The 24,433-nt window shown below is 41.4% G+C and overlaps 2 protein-coding genes across 3 annotated transcripts in view; one reads left to right on the top strand and one right to left on the bottom strand.

Moving 5' to 3' along the window:
• The first annotated feature begins 16 nt into the window (after nucleotides 1-16).
• LOC124132209 (ATP synthase subunit d, mitochondrial-like) lies at nucleotides 17-4,397 on the top strand. The gene is made up of 5 exons (XM_046495994.2): nucleotides 17-185; nucleotides 1,929-2,025; nucleotides 2,794-2,871; nucleotides 3,362-3,424; nucleotides 4,084-4,397. Exons 1-5 carry the CDS (start codon nucleotides 64-66, stop codon nucleotides 4,243-4,245), a joined length of 522 nt encoding a protein of 173 aa, XP_046351950.1. The 5' UTR covers nucleotides 17-63; the 3' UTR covers nucleotides 4,246-4,397.
• Nucleotides 4,398-6,735: 2,338 nt separating this feature from the next.
• LOC124132219 (TATA element modulatory factor-like) overlaps nucleotides 6,736-24,433 on the bottom strand; it is a 38,723-nt gene continuing 21,025 nt past the window's right edge. For both annotated transcript variants that reach the window (XM_048400878.1, XM_048400877.1), the window contains 13 exons: nucleotides 23,324-23,385; nucleotides 22,343-22,407; nucleotides 19,746-19,995; nucleotides 18,735-18,789; nucleotides 17,229-17,330; nucleotides 16,049-16,241; nucleotides 14,709-14,778; nucleotides 14,387-14,479; nucleotides 13,866-13,976; nucleotides 13,166-13,318; nucleotides 12,074-12,199; nucleotides 10,207-10,317; nucleotides 6,736-9,021 (listed from right to left, as the gene is read on the bottom strand). In XM_048400878.1, the coding sequence (XP_048256835.1) occupies nucleotides 8,998-9,021; nucleotides 10,207-10,317; nucleotides 12,074-12,199; nucleotides 13,166-13,318; nucleotides 13,866-13,976; nucleotides 14,387-14,479; nucleotides 14,709-14,778; nucleotides 16,049-16,241; nucleotides 17,229-17,330; nucleotides 18,735-18,789; nucleotides 19,746-19,995; nucleotides 22,343-22,407; nucleotides 23,324-23,385 (1,415 nt within the window). In that variant the 3' untranslated portion in view covers nucleotides 6,736-8,997. The remainder of the gene's footprint in view (nucleotides 9,022-10,206; nucleotides 10,318-12,073; nucleotides 12,200-13,165; nucleotides 13,319-13,865; nucleotides 13,977-14,386; nucleotides 14,480-14,708; nucleotides 14,779-16,048; nucleotides 16,242-17,228; nucleotides 17,331-18,734; nucleotides 18,790-19,745; nucleotides 19,996-22,342; nucleotides 22,408-23,323; nucleotides 23,386-24,433) is intronic.

Raw genomic sequence — 24,433 nt, forward strand, 5'->3', positions numbered from 1 at the left:
TTGTGTCATAACCTTGGTCGAGGGCAAGGTCAGTCTCTCCGTCGCCATTTACACGCTGCGAGGATGGCTGCTAGAAGAATTGCAAAATCAGCTGTCGATTGGACAGCATTTGCTGAAAGGGTCCCAGCCAACCAGCGGGATTTCTTTAGAGCCTTCAAAGCAAAATCAGAGAGCATTGTAAACAGGTCTTGTTCATTTACTTTGCTATCCAGAAATATATTTGTTTGCAATAGAATTCTGTTGGCATGAATGTCAAATACCTCTTTTCAATGTCAATGGAAAATACTAAACTGTAGATTTACCTGTTGACATCTGTGTTCATTTGTCAATTTTAGTTATTCGTTTTTAATTAGGATACGAAATGAGCATATATGCAATATTTAGTATTATTTACATCTCCCGACTGATGAATAAACCCCTTCACATATTTATGCTGTTGGGAGTCATGGCCTGCACACCGCTACAGAAATATACCCTTACCAAAATCAGAGTACAAAAATGTACACAAGCTTGGCAATATTAACACTGCTAAAGTCAGGATTGTAGGGGATTTATTAAACGTCAAATTTGAGGCATGTTGCACACATGAATGAGTTTAAGTGACAATGTGAAATTTATTACCAGGGTAAGCTATGTTTCTGTGAACATAAGGTACCTGTGATTTTACCTGTACATTTTCGTAGTGCCCATGACAACACCAACAGCCTGTCAATAGAGTAGAAATGTCCCAATTGCATATCCATGTTTATGTTCAGCATGTTCAGTGTTCAGAGTTGATAATAGACACTAAGATATGTGTAACTATTGTATCTTTCAATTTGTAGGAAGAGGTATATTGAATGCTCTTTTTTAATGCTTATTATGCAAATAATTAAAGACAGTAGATCTGAATTTTCTGATCTTATTATGAAAAAAACACAAAATTTATAAGATTGAAGACATTCCAAATATTATTAGCGAAAAACACATGGTTAATAAGTAGCTGCAGTTACTGTATGCCCTCATCAGTTCTCTGCTAGGGGCTATGGATTGTCCCATAGCAAAAGTAGGTAGCTAAAGGGGCTCTCACACTTTGCCAGGTTGCATGCCGAGTATGGACCCGAGCTGACTTGGGGGTAACTCATATGGAGCTCGTAGTGAGGTCGTACTAAACTTGGGGTAACTTGGGATACCTCGAACTGATCTACGAGAGTTTTGGAACTGCTCAAAACAGTCAGGCCGCCAGCCAACTCCTAAGAAACTCATTACAAACTCGTAACACACTCGTCCTACTCGTACCCTCGTGGTGCTCATACAGAACTCGTATGAACTCGCAACATTTATTGCCAAGTTGACCAAGTCTAATACGAGCTATTCAAGTTTAATTCCTGCCAAATTATTTAGCAGCTCGTAGCCTCCTCGTTCCAAACTCGTACCAGCTCTTAATAGACTCCTATTGTACTCCTTTTTGACTCCTATGGGTCTCGTAACACACTTGTAGCGTACTCGTATATATGTAGTCTCTTCCCGAGTCCTAACCAAGTTAGGCTCGGGAGAGCTCGGCAACCACCTCGGCAAAGTGTGAGAGTTGCTTAAGTCATGAAAGCACATCAAGAGCTTGGCAGACAATTTTAATGGTGGTCAAATCCAAACCAGTAAAACAATTCCTTTAACATTAAACTCATATCACTGTGCCTCATTTGTTCTGTAAGCTGTTTCCTATTTCCTTTAATAAATGTTATACCGTCATTCCAAAATCTTCCATAGTGTATTACTGTAATACCAAATACTGCTGGTTTTCAGACATCGTTTTACATTGAATCATAACAGAGTATTTCTAATTGGGACTTACTCAACTGTATCCGCTGAACATTAGTTATGTAGGTGTTAGCCTCCAGTGTAGCTGTGACAAAGAATTAGAAGTCTTGACACACTTGATTATGTTTCAGGGTCCACCAGTATCCGGAGAGCCTGCCTAAGCTTGACTTTTCGTTTTACAAAGCTAGACTTGCAAACGCTGCTGTTGCAGAACAGTTTGAAAAACAGGTAAAACATTTTTATGTTCATAATCATATATGTGATATGTGATGGATGCCTGAAACAGCCTGACCATGCTGACCTGAACAAACTTATCTTCAGTCATATCAATTTATGCTCCCCCCCCCCCTTAAAACAAAACACTGTGGAAATTACAGATGTGAAGAGGTCCCCAGTTTCACATGCTTATCAAAGAAGCTGAGTAAAACAACATTGGTCATTGCGCATACTATCAGGCAAGATTTACAGAGCAGAGATATGACAGCAGCCTGTAAAATAATTGAAAAGGACCAAGTGATAAGATGGGGCGGTCGGGTAGCCTAGTGGTTAAAGCATTCGCTCATCACGCCAAAGACCCGGGTTCGATTCCCGTCATGGGTACAATGCGTGAAGCCCATTTCTGGTGTCCCCTGCCGTGATATTGCTGGAATATTGCTAAAAGCGGCGTAAAACCAAACTCACTCACTCACCCAAGTGATAAGATGAAAGTGGTCATGGGACATTAACAAGCAATGAACCCAGTCACCGAGCCTCATCACCAGACCCACTGAATCACATTTGTGCAACAAGCATAGACTTTCAGGGGTCAATTCTAACCGCTGTATAGCTGTAATATTGCTGACAATGCACAAAACAACTTTTACTCTAGTGTTGAACATTATAAAGTTGAAGCATTATGGACTATTCTGAGAGACATGTCTTGCATTTACTGCACATACAGTAAAACCGACCCATTTAGGTAAAACATGGTTCCTAACTTGATGTCTATGTTTCCAGTACCAGAATGTCTCTGTACCATTTCCGAAGGACAAGAACAATATGCTGCAGGAGGTAGATACCCAGGAGAAGAAGGCTGTAAGTTTGCATTTGTTATAAGTCAAGCAGCAGTTGTTATCATGTATAGTTGGGCACAGGTGGTCCAGTCATCTAAAGCCATGTAATTCACAGAGTACCAGAATCCTATCATGTTGTGTTTGAATCACAGATTCACCAGATTCTTTAACATCATGTCCATGCTTGTGGTTTTCATTAAAATGGTAAATGTTTACGTCCAGCATCCTTTCCCGATTTACACTGATGTTTATGAAATGCTGTTCAAGTAGGTGTTAATAAGATGGTGTTAAACCCTCCTTACTGAATTATGATTTTACTTAGGTTTATCAATTGCTGTGATTCTATTGGGGATGCTACATGTTAACTCAGTGAAGCATTGTTAAGATAGGTGTAACAAAAACGATACAATAGGAAATATTTACCATGGCATTTTGAATTTGTGTTGAAATGTGACAAACCTGGTGATGTTATTTTTATGGTAAATAAATACAGCATTGTTCTGGATTGACAGGAGGCTGACAGCAAAACTTTCGTTGGCGTGCTTCAGGGACAGATTAAGGAAGCCAGGATGATGGTAAGTTGATGTGATGTATAGACATACTGATTCACTCCAAAGTTGGTGACAGCTGGTCTGTCTGAACATTCCAACTGTGTAAATAACTGAATCACTTGTGGCTTGAAGTCCATTTTTATGGGTACAATGATACTCCTCCAAAAGGAAACACCATTCAAGCATGAGGAACTAAGTCTGAGGTGCTGCTGGTGTTACTATCCTTATTATAATCCTCATGTTTTATTAAGCGGAGGAGAACCAATGTGTTTTATCATTTGTTTCGTAGTTCATCTTGTGAATGCTGGAATCTATTCTGTGAATTGAAAACCAACTTAATCTGAATTATTGTGTATTGATAATATATGTATTGATGAGGCTGAAATTAGCCCCACAACTAGTTTGAACAACTTTTTCTTCAGCTGGACCTCACACAGATTTGTCTTTCTGTCAAAAGCAAACATTAAATGCATTAAGGAGTAATGCAGGATATGTTAATAAATATGAAATCTCAGCAACTCAGTACACAATTCCTTTTTTGTTGCTTTCCATTCCTCATGTTTATATTGGGTCAACTAGTCTGCGTTCATTGCTGTATTCTTCATATTTGAATGGACATGACTTTATGAAGTTCCCAACACTTGTACGTGAAGTGAGTCATTTTCTTCACTTGATGTTTACAGCTGGACAAGCTGGGGAGCATCCCTCCGCCCGACCAGATGACACATGAGATGTACGCCTACTACTTCCCTGACAAGAGTCTGGACCCTGTGAGCAAGCCCACATTCTGGCCCCACATCCCCATGCTACAGCCTGGCCACAAGGATCACGAGTACATCAAGTAATGAAACGTCCTGTAGGAACTTTATGCCAGAAATATTGTGTGACAGTTACTTCAGGTACCCGTATGACTGGAACATTCAAGATAGATTTGTACATGTATTCGGTTCAACATTTCTGACTGTGTCCTGAACTAGAATAAATTCTTGTTTGCGAAGGTTGTTTTTGGTTGTGTTTATATCATGTAGATTACATTGGATTGGCTTGTAACCAGTACCAAAGTCTTGCAAGAACCAACTGTAGTGTTTCTTAGTGTTGTCATACCTTCATGAGATCCCTCCATGGTCTAGTGGTAGAGCATCATCCCGGAGTGCGTAAGGTCCGGGGTTTGATCTCCGGCCGCGTCATACCAAAAGACGTAAAAAGATGGTACTTGTTGTTACCCTGTCTGGCGCTCAGCATTAAGGGGTTAAAGCAAGGACTGGTCAGCTCGGAGTCAGTATACTGTGTCCGAGTGGGGTATTCATGTTAAATTGCGGCATGGTATCTCAGTGGGCTAGCACTATAAATTCACATCAGTCCGGACTAGTAAAAGCAGCCACACACACAACTAAGTGCATGCATGTATATATAAGTGCAATACTCTTGGACATGACATTAACCTGCTTTTCACCTCACCCCACCTCAGAACATTGTAACCAGTACCCAAGTCTTGCGAGAACCAACTGTAGTGTTTCATGGTGTCTTCATACCTTCATGATCCAGATCATTGCTGGATCAAGAGCAGGCAACTCTTCACTTAACAATGGCCTTTATCTTCCAATGAAGTGTTATGTCATGTTCACTTTAGTGATGAGTCAGTATTTTGTGCAAAGTGTCTGACCTCCAAACATTGTGGATAGATGTTTCATATCTAGTACATGTTCTGTAATTTGTAAAAGAACATGTAATAAGAAAGTGTTGGATACATTTTGTCTGCAGCTTATCTGTTGTACTTTAAGTGATTCTCCATTCTGTTATAATAATAATGTGCATTTTTATAACACCAAATCCACATCCTCAAGCAGGCTCTTTGCGGCAGTCAGTGGATCAATGTGCATTCAATTTTCATTCTCAGCTCCCTGGGGAGTATACATCCAAGCTGCCAGGTTAACATTCGGATATACATGTCAAACTTCTGGGTACCCGTTCACTGCTCGGTGAACAGTGGCATATTTCAAACAAAGTCATTTGCCAAAGCAGACACTACATGTGCTGTTGTGATAAATACTGTATATCTTGAAATTAATGCATCTCCAAATTAATACGACTGCTGATGCCCTGGACAAAAAATGTGACTCTCAGTTTGACACAAGTGGATAGAACTCTTGGCCCCAGCAGTGGTAACTCACTGGATGCCTACTGTGTATTTCCTATTGTTTGAATGACAAGGCTATATACTTGTTACAACTTCTGCTCAATAAACCATGTTTGTGTTTATATTCAAGATGGTATTTTCCCTATTTTGGAGACATAAATGCAAAGTTTCATTAATGCAAACAAAGACCACTTGCATTAATTTCAAGACTTACAGTACCCTGTATCCATTGGCAACCAAAGCTTTGCCACTCAATACAGAGCGAGGAACAGTCTATGCCAAGGTAGTGATAGAGAGGGAGATGTTGATGTCATGTCCATGAATGAAGCTGTGTTGGCGATTGGTACCTGGGTATCATAATAGAGATACAAAACACTGGATAATTGCAGATGGCATAAATCCGGTCTGCTGCAGATACAAGATGATGAGGGGGCACGGGTGGTCCAGTCGATTCGCTGTGCAGAGTTGCGTCCCTTGGGCACGCCAGAAACCTTATGATTGTGGGTTCGAATCCTGGTTCGCCCCGATTATGTTTCTAGGTTTGTCAAACACCATACCTGTGCTCGTGGGTTTCACTGAAGTGGTAAATGTCTGAGACCTGCATCACTTCGGGCTTTCCTCCCACATTAAGCTGACAAGCCGCAATATAACTGGATTATTGTTAAAAGCGGCGTTAAACCTAACTCACTCACTAGATGATCATCCTATGTAAACAACCTACATCTGCTGTTGGCTGTGGTTGATTGTGTTCAAGTTTGTTGATATGTTTCAGAAAGCATTGCAAAGGTAGGGTTACTGATTTTACAACTGAAAATCAACTAAAACTTGCACACAAGGATCACAATTTTATGTGCATTGAAAAAACTCTGGTTATTGTAATGTCTCAATAATGTGTTATTGCTGCTTGTGACATGTCACCTTTGAGAATTACAAGGACACACATGTAAATAGTGGAAAGTTGTAACACTTGATCTTTGATATTGTTGGCAAAGGCATTGTTGAACATGTTGAACACTTGGCAACTTCATTCTATGTATGGCATCATTCAACAGATGACCAGACATATATTTTGACACATCCTTACTTAACCAGTCAACAGACTTAAAGGAAATCGTTGACAATGAGCCTTGGGTATGCCTGTACATTGTACTGCAGACACATGTTTTCTGAAGTGTATGAAAAGAATAAGGAATGGAAGTTCATTAATAATTTTCATTTTATTTCCCTCTTATAGAGCATGTTGATCCCCCATTATAACAAACAAGTATTCACACCACATGGCATCTCTTAGTCTATGTACAATAATAAATAGTTTACATCCGACATGTCATGACATCTAGAAGCATACCTGTGATATATATCAAACACATAAGTGCCACCTGGCTGCTGACACCACTACAACCAAATATTATATATTTTTCTGGAGGGTCACACAGTTTGTTGGTTAACGCCACACTCAGCAATATTCCAGCCATATGACGGCGGTCTGTAAATAATTGAGTCTGGACCAGACAATCCAGTGATTAATATCATGAGCATCGATCTATGCGATTGGGAAATGACATGTCAGTGAGCCTGACCACCCGATCCTGTTAGTCGCCTTTTACAACAAACATGGGTTGCTGAAGATCAATTTCAAGCACAGCTGGCTGCAACAAACTATATACATACACTGGACTGGACAATAGTGTAGAAGCACTTCATTGCTACAACAATGAATCACAGAGCTTTGAAAGACATGGCATGTTTAACACTGCTTCACACTGCTGGTTAACACTGAACAAGTTCACAGAAGAATTGACCTAAAACATAAAATAATTCAGCTTCCAAGTGATACGAATCCCACTTTTGATCACTGTTATAAAATAACAATCAGTGATTAAAAACATCAAGCATAAGCAAGCAAATGTAACTGTAAAGATACTGTTAAACTGTCAGTCACACCCTGGGTCCATTGTGGGAAGACAAAACTCTTGAACTGGAACTGAAGAGAGACAGGTCATGCAGAGGATTTGTTTGTTTGTTTGTTGTTTAATGCCACACTCAGCAATATTCCAACTATATGATGGCGGTCTGTAGATAATCAAGTCTGAACAAGACAATCAAGTGATTGACATCATGAGCATCGATCCATCCAATTGGGATACAATAATATGTATCAACCAAGTCAGTAAGCCTGAACACCCCATCCCGTCAGTCGCCCTTTACGACAAGCATAATTGTTAGTCGCAAGAGCCGTGTATGAGGCAGAAAAAGTGTAGCTTGATTGTTGAGATGGATGATCATGATTGGTACATATACAATGCTCATTGTATGTTTTTCGAAGTCTGAATATGTTACAAGGATTATTGATCTCTATCTAAGATAGCATTTGCTCTCAGGCACCGCCCGCATCATCATAAAGTTTGCCACACATTTTTATTTCCATTTTTTACCCAAAAAAATCCTTTAAGTCAAACGGTAGTCAAACACTGTATTCCAGTATTTTACTCATCAAGGAATACATTTAGGTAGGGAGACACTGTCCCAGGTTGATTGAACACCACTGTTTATCTGGTTACACACCTGTTTATATGGTTACATCCGAGTTTGAACAACCAAAACAAAGATGCCGTCCACAAACCCGCACTATATTTTCAAAAGCAATGGCCTGAGAACCAATTCTTTTATTTTTTTAAGCCTTAAGGAGCTAAACTCCAACAATAGGAACCAAGACCCAACCAAAACATATTCAGCACATTAAAAATGGCTTGAGTTCTCATGTACACACTGTCCGAGTATATGGAAGCTCACTGCATGATTTGTTTACAATGCATTATTTAGTCAGAAAAAGTGATGGTCATGACTATATTTAATAGTGGGTGTCTCAAAACATTTCCACTACAGCAACAGTAGCTTGTCCTCTAATTCAAAACAGTTGTACACCTTCCCTCTGTATTTACTTGGCAGACTCACATCGGTGAAGAATACGTGATACCATCATCTTGCAGCAACAATCTCTGGAACTTGAACTTAATAATCCATGCAAACTGATCCCAGTACAAGGTCAAGGGGAGGTAATACTGGTTGTGACCATTTCTGGTTTATACCGTACTAGCCCATATTATGCAATGTTTGACAATACTCCTACAGAAGACACCAACATATGTGTTGCTATCTGGACCCAGCAACGCCATACCAGAGGTATAGCAATAATGAAGACTATGGAGAAAACAGCAACATCTACCACAATATTTGATTCTTACTAAAGCAGCACAACACCACCAAGTAAAGGACCTGGTTCTTCCTTTGAATATTTCCCATGTCAAGGTAGTGCTACTGCATGTTTACTGCAGCAACAACAGGAGTCTGTGGCTCGGGATGAGGTGGGCCTCTGTCTGAAGCAGCGTCCTGATGGTCAACACCGGCTGCAGGTCCGTCCATACTCCAGTATTGCACTTGTCGCATTTGTCTCTTGTCCTCACTTGGCCAACAGGTGGTCAATCTGCGATCACATTCAACCAACATATTCAACCAGCATATTCAACAAACAAAATAAACAAGCACATTCAACCAGCATATTCAACAAACACAATCAACAAGCATATTCAACAAACACATTCAACCCCCATATTTAACAATCACATTCAATAAGCACATTCAACAAACACATTCAACAAATACATTGAGCCAGCATATTCAATAAACACATTCAACACTGTTACTGCTGAAGACATTCCACATCTAGTTAGAATTTACCACAAGAGCTCCTATATTACAATGTGACTCGGAAAGGTTTGAATGGTGAGCAATATTCACACAGAAATCATTGCATCCAAGTATCCATACACTCTCGGGGGTAGACCGCTGGTCATATCCAACAAGTCTAGTGGTGATGTAAGATAACTAGGTTTTGAGATTACACAACTAGTCTGTCTAGATTGTTACTAGTGTTGGACTAACTGACTAGTGTCCATGTCTGCCCGTTACAAAAGTAGGACTAACTCTGTTATTGGACTCCTTTTGAAAGGAGCTTCGATTGTTTTCCATTCCTAGCTCATAATCTTTATGTAGTTTGAATATTTCTGACTGAAGCATCAAACAAAATACACTCACTCACTCTTGATGTACATGAGTGAATGTTGTTTAATGCAGCAGTCAGCAATATTTCAGCTATATCACTACAACCTGTAAATAACTGAATCAAGGAAAGGTAACAACAGTGTGTGCAAGAACGGATCTACTCCATCAGGGTACAATGACCAAGAATGAAATCAAATCTTGTTTTGTTTGTTTGTGGCGTGGCGTGGCGTGACGTGGCGTGGTGTTGTTGTTTAACGCCGCACACAGCAATATTCCAGCTATATGACGGCTGTCTGTAACTAATCGAGTCTCACATCTTGTAATCAATACATGTTAGCCAGTTAGAGAGTAAGTGAGTATGGTTTTACACCGCGTTTAGCAATATTCCAGCAATATCATGGCGGGGGACACAAGAAATGGGCTTCACACATTGTACCCATGTCGGGAATTGAACACTTTTACCACAAGGCTACCCCACCCTGTTAAGTTGTTGACACAAGAATGGAGCAGAGAGCTTTGTCTCCCCTACATCTCTACTGGGTGAATTGATGTGAAAGCAGGTGCACTGAACCCGATTCGGGGTGTTAACACAGTGCCGTCAGCTTACCTGAGCCTTGTACATGTCCTTGACATCCTGCAGGTCCAGCTTGAGCTCCTCGGCCTGCTCCACCTTCTCCCCGTACATCTGCAGCAGGGCGTTGTACCGCTGGTCCAGATCCTGGCAACATCACACACTGTATCATACTGGACATGTCTCCATATTATGTGCAAAGACACGCATGTGGTAACTGATGCCATAACAAGTTGTTTGTATAACATCTTGTATACAGTCAACCAGGGGTCCGGAAAATTTAAAATCCCAATCGGACATTTGCATTTAGGCCACGCCCCCTGCAAATAGCGTATTTTAGTACGACTTTTTACACACACATTACAAGTTGTTACATATTTATAATATGATGAATTATGGATGGTTTCAATTTAAATTGTTTAATTCACCAGACAATTAATAACAAATAATATCATTTTAGATATATATGGAAAACATACATTTGTTTCTGTTATAATAACGATCTGTTAACGTAGTGAACGGTCTAATTAATATTCATGAATCTGCTCAAGTGTATGCGTTGTAACATTTGGATCGAGACTATTATCCCATATTTGGTTATCACGTGACCTATTTTTTTTTAAACTAAAGATTATTTAAAATCAGGACAGATAATATAATCATAAATACTAAAATATCGTTGATAGCAATAGTTATTTGAATACTTTTTTCATCTGTTCTTAATTATTGACCATAAAAAAATTTGATATTGATCGTCACAGAAAGCAAAATGGCGGTCAATCAAGATTCAATATACGACTAGCTACTGAAAACAATAAAATCTGCAAATCCTCATTGTATGTCAACCAAGTGAAAGTCGTTAGCCACGACTTACAAAATGATCATTAAGACTTTGAGGGTTTGGCAGATCCGCTTGACCGATGCAGGTCGACTGGCTGTCGTCACGCTTTCGCTTCTTGTCTGAGGTTACGTATCGTAGCATTGTGAGGATAATGAGGTACATCGATGATGCAAGGTATTTATGTACAGTTGTAAACACATTTTACTCAAATTAACAAGATGTTCTCAGTAATTAATCCTCGATTAATCAGTGTCAACTCAGTTTATTGCCTATGACAGTGATTGACCGATTGGACTATCATGTAGGTACAATGTATTTACAGCAATCAAAACAAACAAAGCTTGTCAGTGTAGATAATCTTCATTGTGTTACAACTGCAGACAGAAACTGCTCAGTCCTAACTGTTGATCACGTCCGGTCAAAATTTAAGAATGTCCGGACAATACTTTTTAAAATGTCCGGACAGAAAAATTTAAATGTCCGGTAAGCAATATTTTAAACCGGACATTTGAGATTCCCAGTCGGACATGTCCGGCGCATATGACGGTTTCCGGACCCCTGCAGACAACCTTGTATAACTCATACTAGGGATCAAGTCTTTGAAAGGCATTTAGAAGTGATACACATAAGGAAGAGAATTTGTCAACTTCTTTATTATGAGGAACACAACGTTTAGGAGTATATATGCTTACTCCTTCATCAAGTGAATGAATGCCATCAGGCAGAGAGCGTGGACCAATCAGGAAACAGTAGTCTGTCAGTGGGAGTGGCCTATTTTGATTTTCACACTCCCACAATAACTATTGCTTGGTTATTCAATCAAATGCCACCGAAACACTTGCAATGTATTTATTAGTATATGAGTGAGTGAGTACTGTTTTACGCTGCTTTTAGCAATATTCCAGCAACATCACAACTGGGAACACCAGAAATGGGCTTCACATATTGTACCCATGTGGGGAATTGAACTCGGGTCTTTGGCGAACACTTTAACCACTAGGCTCCCCCACACCCCCTTATTAGTATATATGTGACTTGTGTGTCCCACTCCTGCGCACATACCTTGTACTGGTCTTGCACGTGCGGCAAATCCTGTACCTGCTCCTCAAGGTCTTCATTCTGATTGGTCAGATTTACAAGTTCCTTTGCCATTGACTCTCGGGTTCGTTCAAGTGATCCAATCTCACTCTGCAACATCAATATTTCAAGTAAATACGTCTTCTTCTTCTTCTACAAAATTCAGATTACGATGCAGATGACTATCTGTAAGATACCTGACCACCAGGCCAAGATTTAGGGTAAAAAAAATAATAGTCTTGGTTCTCAGGCACTGCCCACATCATCATAAAGTTCATTGCACCTTTTGTTTTTGTTTCCATTTTCAATTTTTTTTGTGCATTGTGAAAAAACCCAAAAATGTGGGGCAGACTTTATGATGATGCGAGTGGTGCCTGAGATACAAGACTATTACTTTTTTTAGCCTTACTAAGATTTTGTTTATTTGGATGTTGTTTAATGCCGCATACAGCAATATTCCAGCCACATAAGGGCGGCCGATACATAATGAAGCCTGGACCAGACAACCAGAGACTGAAATTATAAACAAATATCCAAGCTGTTGGGGTATGATGACACCATCAAGTCACTAAGTCTGACCACCTGTCCATAAAGCAGCCGTGTATGACAACATGGGTCACTGAGGACCTCTTCTAACCCAGAATCACCACAGGGGAATTTTGAAAGGGAACAGACAAACCATTAAAATCTATCCCCATCATCATACACTTAAATGGACCTATACAATTACATTTGTATGTCCTATTTTCATCCAAACCTTAGTAACACTGACTTTTTTAGGCAAATATTGAAAAAGTACCAACTGATGTATGACACCTTAAAGATCACTTTTAATTAGATAATCTTTGATTAAACAAGGAGGACACACCAGTGAAAGGCATGACAATTCTCTATGCAGAATAGTCTCCCTTAACTGTGCCAGGATATGCAGGTCAGGGGTGGAGCCCAGCATGGAGACCATACACATATCTCATGGGTACCTCAAAATGGTTTACAACCTGCGACCCCCTGTGCTATCCTCCCACATAAAAGATATAAGTGACACACTGTTTAAAACCTCATTGACATGATGGTCACCTGTAGCTGGATGATCTCTCCCTCTCGCTGCTTCAACTGTGACTGCAGGTTCTCCAACAGGGTGGCCGCCCCGCTCTGTCTCAGGCTCTCATACAGGTTCATCTTACTGCCGTTGGGTGATGACAGCATCAGCGTCCGCTCTAACAGATCCTCCTGCAGCAAGCATCACAGGGAGTTACACAGGGAACAGATACGACTAGACAACCCAAAAGTCTCTGCCACTGAAGCTGGCGAGCTGTACTTTTTTACAATCAAGACACTGATTATTTACCAATTGGATGGTACACAGAATCTAACTGTTGTATGTTTTGATATGAAATATATCAACACTTGTTGATAAAAGTTTAAAACTCAAGCTTTGGAGTTTCAAACTTTAATCGACTAGTGTTCATGTTTTGACTAGGCGACTAGACAGTTCTCTTATGACCCAAAACTCTCTGCCACAGAAGCTGGCGAGCTGTACTTTTTTACAATCAAGACACTGAATATTTACCATTTGGATGGTACACAGAATCTAAGTGTTGTATGTTTTGATATGAAATATATCAACACTTGTTGATAAAAGTTTAAAACTCAAGCCTTGGAGTTTAAACTTTTATCGACTAGTGTTCATGTTTTTGAATATCAAATGACACATGGATGAGATGATCGCGTGCCAATATCAGTTTGGAGGGAAAGCAATTGACCTTCCATGACCTACCTGTGGCAGCACAGGGAGGAACTCGGGATGTGCCTGGAAGCTGCTGACACTCTCCTGTCTGGACACGGACACTGGGGAGGGTGTGCCCCGGGACTTGGGACCTTCTCGCTCCTGGAACCATCATTTCAAGGCTAGTTGTCGGAATTTCTTTTCTCACAACTACACATAATTGCCACAATACGAGTATGGGTACCCCAATATTCCCTGGAAGGTAAATCCTAAAGTAGATGCTCATTCCGATAACCAACTAACTGAAACCTTGCATGATGCTGACTGACCACACATACATATCTACAACACTGATCACCTACAACCTGAAAACAATATGGCTGCCTAAATAGCAATTAATAATTTTTATCTTTGATCAGGCAGAAAAGCCTGCAATGAAGACTTATGAGGGTTCAAATTTCAAAGCTTGGACAAAGATTGCACCAAATAGAATGGCTGGACCCGTAATGCTAGACCCAAGACTCTTAACTACCCTTAACTAGCTAATAATCCCCCTGCCCGTGCATTCCTACCTGCAGCCTGATCTGGTCCTCCATCATGGCAACCCTCTTCTTCTCCGTTTCTACCTTCATCTTCTCCATCTCCACCTGCGTCTCCAGGAACACCTGCAGCAGCAACATCAACACGGTCACTCACGCAACTCAAGCTACACATCCTCACAGCTCCAAAACAATGACATGCAATCAACCAAGTCAGTGAGGATGACCACCCGATCCAATTAGTCGCCTTTGACGACAAGCATAGGCTGCTGGGGATCTGTATTCTTACCTGCAATCCTAACTTTGGGTTATTGACTCCTGAACTACATGTCTCTACTTCTCCTGCAAAGCTTACCTTGTCTTTCTTGAGTTCAGTAATCTCCTTCGACATCTTGTTCTTGACCGCATCAACCTGAGCCATTTCACTGCAATCAACAATCATCATCATCATCATCATCATCACTAAAAAGTAGGATTACTGACAATCAGAATTGAAATTGTTCTTTGCTACACAACACAGTTCTACATTAGAAAAATAATTGCAAAACAAAATATAATTCCATGTATATACATACATCAGTGTCTGCTCTGGCTTAAATTTTCTTGGGGTCACTTGGACCCCTTCATCATAAAATTAGGGGTCCCAAACAAAAATGGAGGGGTCCAATTTATACCATTATAACGTAACATTAACAACAGAACACAGTGTTTGTGAAAAATAAGAAATCTTTTCGCAACTGCAAAATATCAAACCTCGGTCGTATGCAAAATTCAAAACAGGAAGTGATATACCATATAATCCACACAGCCTTACTTACTGAGGTAAGATTCACCAATGACAGGTACTTTGTTTACCGAACTCGGTAAAGAAAATCAGCATCAATCAATCCAATGAACAACAAACATTTTGTGAATCACGTATTTAATAAGTTTGTAAGCGTGCCCCACTACGATCCATTATAAATTAACTACCGCGATAACATAGCGTATCATCCTACACGGTCGCTCGATTTCGCGGGTCACTGTTACCACGTTCTGAAGTATACCCTTGATGTGCCTGGCTATTTTTAGTTTGACACAAGGTCAGGATATTTTCGACCAATCAGCAAGCTAAATTAATTACGACTATATCCGACTTGCTTAATATGTGGCACCTGATTGGCTGAAGCAAAGCTACGGACCATACCGAAAATTGATATAGGTCAAGAAACCGGTTTGGGTATTTGTCAAAAAAAGGGAGAGAATAATGAAACTGGTTTGGTTTAGCAAACGGAAGTGTTAATCAACATGCTTCGCTGTCTTGTTTGGCATCAAATACCTTTACGCAAAGACGTACGATAACAGTGTCAATTCGATATGAAATTAATATAGCCCCAGTCACTGCATCCACGAGACCCACACATGTTACGCAGGTGCGTTCAACTTATTTTTGTGCGTTGAAGACGCAAAATGCACTCTTCAGCCAACACTGATACATAAACATATGGACTGGCAAAGTATATTCTAAAAGATCACTGAAAGTCAGGCACGTTCCTGGTAAAAAGAATGAAAAGTCTGAAAGTCAATTATTAATTCGAAATGGATACTCAAAGACAGAATTGGTTCATACAAAACACCTGTGAAATTGTATATATTAAGCACAACTGCCCCCACAATTCCATACAAATACAGGCAGGTTATATTTCATCCACTCACTTGAGTTTCGATTCCTCCAACAGTTCAATCTTAGCCTTGTCCATCTCGGCCTGTGCCAGGAGCTGGGACTTCTCCTGCCGGAGCCGTGCCGTCTGGGACTCCAGCGTGGTCAGACGGACGTTCTGATCCATCAGTTTCTCGCTCACTGACCTTTCCTTCTCTACAGCCATAGCAAGCTGGCCCTGGGCATCCGCTGGAGGAGGTCAGACCAAGTTTCAGTACAATGTTGCAGTTATATGAATGCATGTCAGCTTAAAGTGGGCGGAGAGCTCAACGTCATGTTGATTGTTGATGTTTATCACAGGAATGGTGCTGACCAGCTATTACTATAATCAGGGTGAATCTGTGATTCAGACTCGTGTGTGAGTAAGTTGGGTTTAATGCCACTTTGAACAGTATTTCTGCTATGTCATGGCAGCTTCTGTTAGACGTTTACCACTGTTGAAATCCACAAACATGGCTGTGGTGCTGACAAACTTAGAAACATAATCTCAGAGAACCATGACTTGAGCCCAAGTTCACAAGGGACACAACTCTGCACAACAAACTGCGGCACCTTAGACCATTGGGCTATTCACACTCAAAAATCATTGGGTCCTGGCATGGCTAAGGCATGCAGCTGCGCAAAGTGAATTACTGCCAACCATGATTCCAGTGAGAAATGGTCAGGACAGATAGCATACAGTTCTCATAAGGCTTACATGGATTACAGGAGTGAGTGAGTGAGTATGGTTTTACGCCACTTTTAGCAATATTCCAGCAATATCACGGCGGGGGACAACAGAAATAGGCTTCACACATTGTACCCATGTCGGGAATCGAACCCGGGTCTTCGGCGTGAAGAGAGAACGCTTTAACCACTAACCTGACCGCCCCTGGATTACAGGACCAATCTGACATGTTTGATAATAATTTAAGAAACATACAAAACAAATATTGAGGTCAGATAAGTGCATATATCAAGGTATCTGGAATAACTCATCATATTAATGTTGTGGACAAATCATCAAACCAGATTGGACTTGGGGGATAATGGTAATTCAAATATTTAATAACTTTCTGAGGTTTTTCAAATTATTTATAAGTATATAAGAGCAGAGGACAAAGAATAGCCTAAAGTTCCATTCCCAGGTAGGTCACGTGTTGTGTCTGACCACCAGTGAGACCTGCCCCGACTCACCCAGCCTCTCTGTGATGTTGCGTTCCACCTTCTCCCAGGACGTGGACTGTGCGGTGTAGTTGGCCTGGAGGTTCTCTATCTGCCTCAGCAGCGGCCGGGTAGCTGGGGAACAGAGACGGACATTGTGTCAGCTCCAGTTTCTTTTTACAATAAAAACACAGATATCTAAACGCAAAAGGGTTATTTTTCTCCAATATAATACATGCATTGGTTATCTCACTGCAGATACTGTACAGAGTGAGTGAGTGAGTGAGTGAGTTGGGTTTAACGCCGCTTTTAACAGTATTCCAGTTATATCAAAGCGTGTCAGCCTAATGTTGGAGGAAAGCCCGAAGTGATGCAGGTCTAAGACGTTTACCATTTCGGTGAAACCCACGAGCATGGGTATGGTGCTGACAAACATAATGGGGGCGAACTGGGATTCAAACCCACAATCATAGGTTTCTGGCGTGCCCAAGGGACACAACTCTGCACAGCGAATCGCGGCACCTTAGACAACTTGGCCACCCGTGCCCCCAGATACTGTACAGAGAAAACCAACCAAAAATGGTGACGTGACATGGGGTCTAACGCTGCATTCAAGATAATTGCACTAATGAAGTAACATGTGTGAGCGTTTGTGTGTGTGCATGTCTGCTTGTACTAGTCCAGAGTGATGCCACTTTTATAGAACTAGCCTGACAAACCTGAGGCAGCTTAACATGGATACTCCACTCAGACAAAGTATTTCAACTAAATACAGTCCAGGACACATGACAATAGCCTTGTACAGTCTTTACAACATTCAAAAGCAGGTTGGATTTGTTAGTTGTTTAATACAGAAATCAGCAAAATTGAAAGACAAATGACTGCCTGTAAACAATTGGGTCTAAACCATCAAAACCAGTTATTGATATTATCAATCATGATCCATGCCGTCAAAGTACAAAGCTATCAGCCATTCACTGAATTTGACCACCGGATACATTGAGTAGCCTCATATGACAACATTAGGTATCTAAGGCCCATTCCACCCCAGAACCTCACAGTAACTATGTCAGATACTCAGGTGGGTGAGGTGAAATTGGGTTTAACGTCGCTTTCAAGATTATTGCACTTATATAGCAACGTGCATGCACGTGTGTGTGTGGCTGCTTGTACTAGTCCGAATTGATGCCGATAGTGCTAGCACACTGAGATACCATGCTGCAGTTTAACATGAATACCCCACTCAGACACAGTATACTGACTCCGAGCTGACCAGTCCTTGTTTTAGCCCCTTAATGCCGAGCGCCAGACAGGGTAACAACAAGTACCATCTTTTAACGTCTTTTGGTATGACGCGGCCGGGGATCGAACCCCGGACCTTCCGCTCTCCGGGCTGACGCTCTACCACTAGACCACGGAGGCGGTCGCATAGTCAGGAGAAGGAAGTGTGATTGTTGCCTGCTTAAAGCTTCCACTGGACACAGGTGCAACTAATGAATGATTGAATTGATGTATGCAGAGTGCCTTCACAGAACCTACCTGATGATACACTGTGGGACAGTTCCTGGGTCCTTGCCTCGTCCTCCTGCAGTTGCTGGGGACAGAAGAAGACATAAACTGTAGGTACAACCTTCCCTACCTCCCAACTCGCATACTGTAGGTAGATCTCCCCTACACCCATCTGGAGATTGGGGATCTCTCCCTATACCCATGACTCACATCTGCAGATTGAGATCTCCCCCCCCCCTACACCCATGACTCACATCTGCAGATTGGAGATCTCCCCCTATACCCATGACTCACATCTGCAGATTGGAGATCTCCTAACTACCCATGACTCATATCTGCAGATCAGAGATCTCCTAACCACCCATGAATCACATCTGCAAATCAGAGATCTCCTAACCACCCATGACTCACACCTGCAGATCAGATATCTCCTAACCACCCAGGACTCATATTCTGCAGATTGGACATCTCCCCCTACACCCATGACTCATATTTGCAGATTGAAGATCTCGTAACCACCCAGGACTCATATCTGCAGATCAGAGATCTCCTAACCACCCATGACTCACATCTGCAGATCAGAGATTTCCTAACCACCCATGACTCACATCTGCAGATTGAAGATCTCCTAGCCACCCAGGACTCATATCTGCAGATCTGAGATTTCCTAACCACCCATGACTCATATTCTGCAGATTGGAGATCTCCCCCTACACCCATGACTCACATTTGCAGATTGAAGATCTCCTAACCACCCAGGACTCATATTCTGCAGATTGGAGATCTCCCCCTACACCCATGACTCATATTTGCAGATTGAAGATCTCGTAACCACCCAGGACTCATATCTGCAGATCAGAGATCTCCTAACTACCCATGACTCACATCTGCAGATTGAAGATCTCCTAACCACCCAGGACTCATATCTGCAGATCTGAGATTTCCTAACCACCCATGACTCACATCTGCAGATCAGAGATCTCCCCTGCACCCAGGACTCACATCTGCAGATTGGAGATCTCCCCTACACCTATGACTCACCATCTGCAGATCAGAGATCTCCTGTCTGAGCATGTCCTCCCTCCGGTTGTGGTCCTTCTCCATCCTTGTCATGGTGAGCCGGAGGTCCTCAATCTGCATAATCAGTCCCTCTCGCTCCTGCTTGTGCCTCATCTTCTCATGCTCCATGTCCATCTTGAGAGCCTCCCGCACCGACACCTCCGCACTGAGGGCAGCCTCCTGGGCCTTGCTGTCCTGGGCCGCATTCATCTTGTGGAGGTCAGCAATCTCTCTGTGGGAGGGACAGATGTTAATCATAAAATAATGCATTCATCTTGTGGAGGTCAGCAATCTCTATGTGGGAGGGACAGATGTTAACCACATAATAATGCATTCATCTTGTGGAGGTCAGCAATCTCTCTGTGGGAGGGACAGATGTTAACCATACAATAATGCATTCATCTTGTGGAGGTAAGAAATCTATTTATGGGAGGGACAGATGTTTACCATATAATAATGCATTCATCTTGTGGAGGTAAGAAATCTCTCTGTGGGAGGGACAGATGTTTACCATATAATAATGCATTCATCTTGTGGAGGTAAGAAATCTATCTATGGGAGGGACAGATGTAAACCATACAATAATGCATTCATCTTGTGGAGGTCAGAAATCTCTCTATGGGAGGGACAGATGTTAACCATATAATAATGCATTCATCTTGTGGAGGTAAGAAATCTCTCTGTGGGAGGGACAGATGTTTACCATATAATAATGCATTCATCTTGTGGAGGTAAGAAATCTCTCTGTGGGAGGGACAGATGTTTACCATATAATAATGCATTCATCTTGTGGAGGTAAGAAATCTCTCTGTGGGAGGGACAGATGTTTACCATATAATAATGCATTCATCTTGTGGAGGTCAGCAATCTATCTATGGGAGGGACAGATGTTTACCATATAATATTGCATTCATCTTGTGGAGGTAAGAAATCTCTCTGTGGGAGGGACAGATGTTTACCATATAATAATGCATTCATCTTGTGGAGGTCAGCAATCTCTCTGTGGGAGGGACAGATGTTAACCATATAATAATGCATTCATCTTGTTGGAGTCTGCACGCATAGTTCGGGTAAATAACCTCGGCTGGCTTTGTACGAGGAACGCCACCTAGTGTAATAGTTCTCAGCTTAGCGCAATTCCTGCAGGTTGTACAACTCACTCAATGGAATGAGTCATCAGTCCAGAACAGTAATTCGATGCTCAACCAGACATCAGACATTGCTGAACTGTGCAATTTGACATTCCCGCCTTACACTTGACAGCAGCAGAGACAAACAGAGACAACAACCCAGGAGGGCTTTGCAGAATCCCTCGACCTCGTGTCTAATGCTGCAGAGGATTTACAAAATGAACGTAACTGTATTTTTAACTGGATGTAAACCCATGTGACACTATACGTGGTGTCAAATGGGCAGATCAGCCCATAACATTATTCAGAAGAGATGAAGAGAGGTGCAAATTCTGAAACAGACTTATCGAGTGAAGTTCTTATGAATTTGTGGACAACCTATGCAGCGCATATTTGTCCATACAAGAAGAGTGGTCGGCGTTATTAGTACAAGGACAATTCACCCCCGATATAATGTGTCTATTTCATTCCATGCAGAGATACTTGAAACTTGAAATTAATGCGCCCCTAGCCAAAAATGCGACCCCCCTCTCAAGCATCAGTGGATTCATATCTAAACAAAATGTCCTCTTTCAGGTTAACAGGAGAATCCTCACCTTAATCCAACCTTACATTAATCCAATCACACACCAAATAGCACTGCTTATTAGCGCTGAGTAGAGTACTTCAGCTAAAACAATACGTGTCGGCCTTTGATGCAGTCGCAAAGAGCAAAGACACCGTGTTGGGTGGCGTCTGCCTGGACTTGCAGGTGTGATCAGTGATGACATAAGTCAGTAGAACGCTTGTCTGACCCCAGCAGTGACAATTCACAGGATGTAATTAGTGTTTGAATGACATTGTTTATATACTTGTAACAAGTGCTGCTCAATAAACAGTGATGTGGAATATATAGTTGTTTGTTTTCAGCGTATGTCTTAGTTGGTATTTCTGCTATCCAAAATGTCTTATTATTGATATTAATGCAATGTTTAATAATGCGAGCAAAGACCACTCGCATTTTTCGCATTTAATTCACGCTCACGTTTATATCAAGATTTACAGTATTCGTCCGGTTTACACCCCACTAAAAGTTTCAGTATTGCCACTGCTTTATGTGGTTATTTCCCTTTGATGAAGGTTGGACAAATCTCTCAGTGAAGACACACATTCTGACAACTCAATCCTCAGTTCAGTCGGCTCTGACAATGAGCATAGGGTACGGGGGACCTCTATTGACCCAGAAGCGTTATGGATGTGTACCAGTGACTGGATCTTCTGAGAAGCAGAATCTGATCCTACAGCTGTGTTACACAGTGTCATCATGGTCATAAACTGGAGTTAGTGACAGGATCCTGAAGGGATTCCAGGTTAGAATTGGTCCCCAGAATCCTATGCTTGTCAACAGGTGACTGAATGAATAGGTCAGACTCGAAGACTTGTTTGATTGCAGGGCTCAGCAACACTTACTTGTAAGCATTCTCCAGCGCCGTCTGTAGACTTCTCTCCTTTTCCTGTACGTCCTCCTGGTCACTCTGTGGAGACAAGTACTTGCATATAACTACACAGACGAACCAGTACCGTATTCAACGTAATAAGCGCCCACAGCGATATTTGCTAATATATTGGCTAGTGAACAATCCCAATTAGCACCCCTTCCGATTGATCAATGTACAAAAGACTTATTTATTCGCGTATAATACTCACTCGTGTGTTATATGCACCCTTAATTATGGGTAATTAAATTCTGAAAAAAATTATCTGTCGTATATAAACATTTCAGGCTGTCAGCATAAACCACAAAATTTATCCTTTAACTCTGTTTTTTTCACCAAAATAATATTCTAATAAGAGCCCCCTATTTCTAATTTTGAGAGAGCCCTGGTTATCATCTTTCTCAGTGAATCAGTGACGATGAGCTGACTGAATACATGATGACACCACTACTGTTGTGAGACATTCATTCACAAGGGGCAGATAATCCAAAAGTTGATCCAAACAAAGCCAACCTAGTGATGCCACTGTTATTTGTGCATATTAAAAACAATGTATGATAAAATGAGCAAAGCATAACTGAATTGTTAAAAGGGCGGTCGGGTAGCCTAGTGGTTAAAGCGTTCGCTCGTCACGCCGAAGACCCGGGTTCGATTCCCGACATGGGTACAATGTGTGAAGCCCATTTCTGGTGTCCCCCGCAGCGATATTGCTGGGATATTGCTAAAAGCGGCGTAAAACCACACACACTCACCGACTCACTGAATTGTTAAAATGTCGAAACATACAAACATCTTTCAACTCTTTCAATCCTTATTGGTGTCATACAAATTTTGAAAGCTGTGACAACACAAAGCCTTTAGACATGATACTGATATGTTTTTGGAGAACTTTATTCATGGTTCATCAACCACTGCACATCCAGATTGGGGGGGGTGGTCTGTAAGTTCTCCTCACCCTGAACCTCAGCAGCTCCTTCTCTTGCTTCTGTACAGCATTGTTCAGCTGATTGATGGCCTCTGAAACAAAGGGGAACAAAACATATTCTATTTAGTTTACGTTTTTCTTAAATTACTGGACCCGTGGAGATTCCGGGGTAGAATAGGTCTTCAGCAACCCATACTTGCTGTAAAAGGCGACTATGCTTGTCGTACAAGACAACTAACGGGATCGGGTGGTCAGGCTCGCTGACTTGGTTGATACATGTCATCGATCCCAATTGAGTGGATCAATGCTCATGATATTAATCACTGGATTGTCTGGTACAGACTCGATTATTTACAGACCGCTGTCATATAGCTGGAATATTGCTGAGTGCAGCGTTAAACAACAAACAAACCAACTTAAATTACTGTAGATTCCTCAGATTATTGCTGAACAATGCCAATACATTTTCTTGCTCCCTTGCTCTATCCTGACCTCATATGCAAGTTTACAGTTAAACTATTTCGAACTGACTTAGTAGAATTGGTCTTACAGCTTGTCCCTAAGAGATATCATGTAAGTCATTACTGTATGTGACCGTACATGGCTCTTGTCCAACAAGAGGTTGCCATTTGAAAATGTGGAGTAAATGAATATCCTAATAACTGTACTGACGACATTAGATTTCATGGACTGTGTGCTGCATGTACATTTCAAGTAGAGTGGGATATGAAGCTGTGCTTTAAGTTTGGTTGGTTGGTTTGTTGGTTTGCCGCACTCAGCAATATTCAAGCTATATGACGGGGGTCTGTAAATAATCGAGTCTGGACCAGACAATCCAGTGATTGACACCATGAGCATCGATCCACGCAATTGGGATTGATGACATGCATCAACCATCAGCGAGTCTGACCACCTGATCCCATTTGTCGCCTCTTACAATAAGCATTGTCGCCTTTTACAGCAAGCATGGGTTGCTGAAGACCTATTCTACCCCGGATCTTCACGGGTCCTGTGCCTTAAGTAAGACAGACAACTTGGCATTATATACAGACACTACACCTTGGTATTGTGATAATGTATTGACAGTTGTCCTCATCTACAATCTGTTCCTCCGATACCATTGCTCTCAGTTTGAAGATC

This window comes from Haliotis rufescens, unplaced genomic scaffold (genome assembly GCF_023055435.1).
Source record: "Haliotis rufescens isolate VD_foot unplaced genomic scaffold, xgHalRufe1.0.p SCAF_20, whole genome shotgun sequence".
Lineage (NCBI taxonomy): Eukaryota > Metazoa > Mollusca > Gastropoda > Lepetellida > Haliotidae > Haliotis > Haliotis rufescens.

Coding starts and splice junctions, on each gene's coding strand:
- LOC124132209 (XM_046495994.2), top strand. CDS start 64: ATGGCTGCTAGAAGAATTGCAAAATCAGCTGTCGATTGGACAGCATTT. Junction 186..1,928: donor TCAGAGAGCATTGTAAACAG/GTCTTGTTCATT, acceptor ATTATGTTTCAG/GGTCCACCAGTATCCGGAGA. Junction 2,026..2,793: donor CAGAACAGTTTGAAAAACAG/GTAAAACATTTT, acceptor CTATGTTTCCAG/TACCAGAATGTCTCTGTACC.